At 43.0% G+C, this 5,646-nt stretch overlaps 1 protein-coding gene and 1 pseudogene across 1 annotated transcript in view; one reads left to right on the top strand and one right to left on the bottom strand.

Annotated features, from left to right (window-relative positions):
* The first annotated feature begins 766 nt into the window (after window positions 1–766).
* Window positions 767–5,646, top strand: part of YME1L1 (YME1 like 1 ATPase) — a 28,882-nt gene continuing 24,002 nt past the window's right edge. The window contains exon 1 of the mRNA XM_065921005.1: window positions 767–1,012. Within this exon, the coding sequence (XP_065777077.1) occupies window positions 980–1,012 (33 nt within the window). The 5' untranslated portion in view covers window positions 767–979. The remainder of the gene's footprint in view (window positions 1,013–5,646) is intronic.
* Window positions 3,709–5,266, bottom strand: LOC136157784 (cytosolic iron-sulfur assembly component 2A pseudogene; annotated as a pseudogene).

The raw sequence follows: 5,646 nt of genomic DNA, 5'->3' as shown, positions 1-5,646 counted from the left end.
ACGCCTCACGTATTCAGTGATGTCACTACGTCGCAGCCCACGCCACACCCATCCATGCGCGTCTCCGCCTCCGTCACCTGTGTTGCGTCGACGCAGAAGCGGATGGAAGTGAAGGCGGGGCTTCCGGAAATTTCTTGAACCTACCACAGGCTGTTCCAGGTTGACGGCGGCTCATTTACCTCATTCGCACAGACTGGGAACGGCACGACAGTTTTTGGCCGATGGGGAAAGGGACTCTGGGGGCTTGAAGAGTATTTTATCCCGACCTCCAAAGGAGGCTGGCGGCGCCCTGCCCTTACCCCACTTAAAAAACAACCACCAGATTCCTTTAGGGCCTCTCACCCGCGGGTGGAATGTAAACCAGTTCGGTCTAGTCAGTGAATCGGTGACCAGTGAAATCATAGAATGTGGAGAAACTGGAAGCGTATGTGGAGAGCAGGAAGCGCATGCCTGGTCCTGTAATTTGACATTTTAACTGGGTGTAACTTGCCTATCTGGAACAGAAAATTTTTTATTTATTGTGGGGAAGATAAAGAGCACTAAATTGTAGCAAAAGAGCGTATTATGGCCCAAGGCCCAGTCATAACAGGAGATTATGTCGAAAGTATTGATTAGAAAGCTGGAGGAAGATTTAACGGGGTGGATGCCGTTCCCCTTTAAAAAGAAAACGACAGCCAGAAAGCTTTGGCGCTCTGGCGCGTGTATTATTCAATGTGAAAGCGAACTATTTAGGGGGCGTCAGCGGCTCAGGGTGGCGACCTCACCTGCCCCGGAAGTACTGGTGCGTTAGCGCCTTACCTTCCGGGGCGGGTTGTCTGTCGTTGCAGCAGCTGTATGCTGGGGAGGCCATTTTCCGCTTCTAGGAAGAGTGAGGGCGCTGAGAGAGAAAAGAAGGGGAAGAGAGGGCTCAGCGCCTCCCCGCCGGACCGGAGAAGAGGGACAGTTTTGGCAGGCGGGTGAGGTCGCTGACGGCCTGAAGATGTTTTCCCTGTCGAGCACCGTGCAGCCCCAGGTGGGTCCGCATCCAGTTTATTTTTCTGTCCCAGCCCTGCTCCGGGCTGTTTGCCATTTGCGATTCTTGGAAGCAGTTTCCTGTAAGGGGTCGTAGGAGGGCAGCGTTTAATCCAGTTGGAGTCCTGGTGTTGAGAAAAGATTGGGGCGACGCTGAGTAAAAGGCTGACGAAGAAGCATAAGTATAGTACGAGCGTGATGGAGATCTTGGCTTATCGACTTGATTGCGTGGAATTTTTGCTGGAAAATCCATCTGGCACTGTTTAGTGCTAGGCATTTCTGAGGTAGGGTTTGGGGAGTGGGTAGGGGGAACGTCTTTACCATAGTTGTAGAGAGCGAGTAATGTTTCTTTTCTGTCTTTCCGCCTCTTCAGACTGTTACTCACAACTCAGACTTTCTTTTTAATGGCATTTGACCCAGACATGCTAAGAAATTTGCAAGCTTCTATGAATGCTTTCTCTCTTTATTTTTATCTACAATAGTTAATACATATATTTTAAGTTATTGATTATTTGCAGGTAAAATTTTGATTCAGCCTCCTCGTCATCTTTCCATTTATGAAGCAAAGAAGCAGAGAAGAAAGATTCCAAGGGTTTTTATTTTTAATTCTCTCAGGAGTTATCACCTGTGACTGTTTTGTTTTTAGTTCATTTAAAAATAATTTTTGATGGTAATTTTTTTTGAGAGTTCTTCACAGTTTTGCAAATAAACAGTTTTTGTATACATTCAGTTTTCAAAATATGTTTGACGTCTTTAGTTTTCCTTGGTTTAAGATTATAGTTATGTCCCTTTGTGTAACCTCTACTCGCTTTTGTTTTGCTAGTACTGGTTGGGTTAAAAAAAAAAGTGGTTATTTATAGGGCTTCAGTAATGTACTAGGTGGACAAGGAAAATATGGAACTTTGATGATGATGTGAAATAAAACATGAGTAGGAGTTTGCCACATGAATAGACAGGAACAGGTAGACAGAACATCTGGAGGTTCTGAGATCCTGACAAGCCTAGCTGATTGGAGGAACAAAAATAAGGCCAGTGTGGCTAGAGCCTGGTTGGTGATTAAAGGGCCAATGGCAGAAAGGAGGTTGGAAAGACGACTTGACATATCATACAGGGGATTATAATAAGGGACTTTGAATTTCATTTGCAATTTGTTGGAAACCACTGAATTCTTTTAAACATGTTAAGGAGTGACATGATCAGATTTACCTTACAGTCTATTACAGAGTAATGGGTTACTCTGGCTTCTTGCTGTGTGGAGAATGTAGAAGAACAAGAGTGGAGGTGTTTTCAGATAAGGGTGTTATTGCACTAATCCAGAGAGGTGCTAATGCACTGCTAAGTGGTGATAATGTTTATGAAAAGGAGGGTATGAGATTTATTTTGAAAAAAGAATAGAATTTCATCAGGGACGATGGAAAAAGATGTTTTTGGTTTGATCAGCTGGCTGCAAGAAGGTGTTACTAGTGTCTGGTGGAGTCCTGCAAGTCATTTGAAAAAAAATTTGACTTGGACTGCTGACTATTAAACCTTCTGGAACTGAACTGCAGTAAGTTGGTATCAAGTGTGCATGCATACTAAGTTGTTTCAGTTGTGTCTGACTCGTTGTGACCCCATGGACTGTAGCCCGCCAGGCTCCCCTGTTCATGAGATTCTCCAGGCAAGAATCTGGGAATGGGTTGCCATGCCCTCTGGGGGATCCTCCCAGCCTCGTAATCGAACCAGTGACCTAATCAAACCAGTGACCCCTGCGTCTCCTGCATTGCAGGCAGATTCTTTACCACTGAGCCAACGGGGAAGCCCCTGGTATCAAGAAGACCCCATATTAGGAGAATTTATCATTGCTAAGTGGAGTTAGTTAGAACTGGACATGGAACAACAGACTGGTTCCAAATAGGAAAAGGAGTACGTCAAGGCTGTATATTGTCACCCTGCTTATTTAACTTATTTGCAGAGTACATCATGAGAAACGCTGGGCTGGATGAAGCACAAGCTGGAATCAAGATTGCTGGGAGAAATATCAATAACCTCAGATAGGCAGATGACACCACCCTTATGACAGAAAGTGAAGAGGAACTAAAAAGCCTCTTGATGAAAGTGAAAAAGGAGAGTGAAAAAGTTGGCTTAAAGCTCAGCATTCAGAAAACTAAGATCATGGCATCTGGTCCCATCACTTCGTGGCAAATAGATGGGGAAACAGTGAGACTTTATTTTCTTGGGCTCCAAAATCACTGCAGATGGTGATTGCAGCCATGAAATTAAAAGACGCTTACTCCTTGGAAAGAAAGTTATGATCAACCTAGATAGCATATTAAGAAGCAGAGACATTACTTTGCCAACAAAGGTCTGTCTAGTCAAGGCTATGGTTTTTCCAGTGGTCATATATGGCTGTGAGAGTTGACTGTGAAGAAAGCTGAGCACCAAAGAATTGATGCTTTTGAACTGTGGTGTTGGAGAAGACTCCTGAGAGTCCCTTGGACTGCACGGAGATCCAACCAGTCCATCCTAAAGGAGATCAGTCCTGGGTGTTCATTGGAAGGACTGATGCTGAAGCTGAAGCTCCAATACTTTGGTCACCTCGTGCGAAGAGTTGACTCATTGGAAAAGACCCTGATGCTGGGAGGGATTGGGGGCAGGAGGAGAATGGGATGACAGAGGATGAGATGGCTTGATGGCATCACCAACTCGATGGACATGAGTTTGAGTAAACTCCAGGAGTTGGTGACGGACAGGGAGGCCTGGCGTGCTGCGATTCATGGGGTTGCAAGGAGTCGGACACGACTGAGCAACTGAACTGAACTGAACTGAAGTGGAGTTAGTGGTGTGTAATGTTGGTGAAGATAGTGAAGAAGCTGTATGTACTATAGACAGTGCTAACTGGGTCACGTAAGACTCTTATGCATTTTATGCTTTGGAAGATGGTAATCTTGTTTAGTCACTCAGTCACGTCTGATTCTTTTGCAACCCCTGGGCTGTAGCCCGCCAAGTTCCCCTGTCCATGGGATTTTTCAGGCAAGAATACTGGAGTGGGTTGCCATTTCCTTTTCCAGGAGGTCTTCATGACTTAGGGATCAAACCTGTATCTCCTGTATTGGCAGATGGGTTCTTTACCACTGCACCACCAGGGAAGCTCAGAACACAGTTTGTAATTCCTGTTTGCTTAATTGGTTTGATACACTTGAATTTAAATTGTATGACAGAGGGTCAGGTTTTTCATTGAGAAGAGATCAGACCATGTTTTAGCAATTTAAATTCTTTTTTTTTTTCTTTATTTTACAGAGTGATGATTTATTTATTTATTTATTTTTTAAATTTTATTTTATTAGTTGGAGGCTAATTACTTCACAACATTTCAGTGGGTTTTGTCATACATTGACATGAATCAGCCATAGAGTTAAACGTATTCCCCATCCCGATCCCCCCTCCCACCCAGAGTGATGATTTAGATTTAATACTTTTGGGCATGGTAAATACTTGACATGAAAAGCAGGTGTATCATAATGGGGATCAGAAAAGTAGCAACTCATCTTACACATAACTCATAATAACTAGAAAATATTTTTCTGTCTGGTCATTTAAATGTTACAGATCCTGAGAATGCTGGACACTGAACAGACTTAGGGACTACCTTATAATTAAGTCTTGCTTGGAAATCATCCTTTAAAAAAAATGCTCTGAGGTACAAATCACCTATGTATTAAACATGAATCTTCTACATTTTACAAAGAGTTTAAACAAATATATCAAATGATTATTGTTAGTGGCTCTTAAAACAGCTCTTAGGTGCAAGGACACACTGTTCCATGATTTCCCATAAGTTGGGTTTCTCCAATGCAGCCGCCACTAGCTCTTTGTCATTTATCTGCTTGTTCATATCTTCCTCTTTTGAGTGGTTTCCTTCAGAAATTTAGATTTCCAACATATATTTAAATGGTAAACACTGTTGAAGTTTTACTCTTAAGCACAGGCCAATAAGAGTTGCTGAAGAGCCATGAGGTACTGTTGGTGTGAACATTATAATAACCAAATAGTCGTCTTTATTTATCTCTTGAACCTCCACACAACTTTCTGTTACCACTTCCAGTTCTTCTAAAGTACTGGGCTTCTCTGGGTCCCGGAGAGTTTGAATCTAGGAATAAACTTCTAGCTCTTTCTCTTCCATGATGCAGGATTGCCAGGCAGCTCTTCACTCAGAGAGGCCTGAGAGCCACAGGACTCTGCTCAGTGTCCAGGAGAGCAGTTCGGACACTTGCCCCATTCTTACGTTCTACCATCCCTGGTGACTGTGTCCTACCTGAGCCAGTCTGAGCAGCGAGCCTCAGGATTTATCAACTGCCTGGTTTTCAGATGGGCCAAGACAAGCCTAAAGGTCCAGGGAAGCAGATAATAGGTGGGATCAGATGGATTGTTCGAGAGAACCTAGGGAAACAGCAATTTAAATTCCTAATATTGAATGAGAAGAAATATAAGTAATTAAAATAAAACTTTTCAAATGTATAGGCAGAAAATATGTATCTTAATTCGATTCCTGCAGCTTTAAAAGAGCTTATAATTTCTTTCTGACTCTTAAAAATAATACACACTCATTGCCAAAAATGCTGAAAAGAAAAATACTGGAAAGTAAAGATCATCCATAAT

Source organism: Muntiacus reevesi, chromosome 2, assembly GCF_963930625.1.
Source record: "Muntiacus reevesi chromosome 2, mMunRee1.1, whole genome shotgun sequence".
Lineage (NCBI taxonomy): Eukaryota > Metazoa > Chordata > Mammalia > Artiodactyla > Cervidae > Muntiacus > Muntiacus reevesi.
This window is presented reverse-complemented; position numbering and strand designations above follow the sequence as displayed.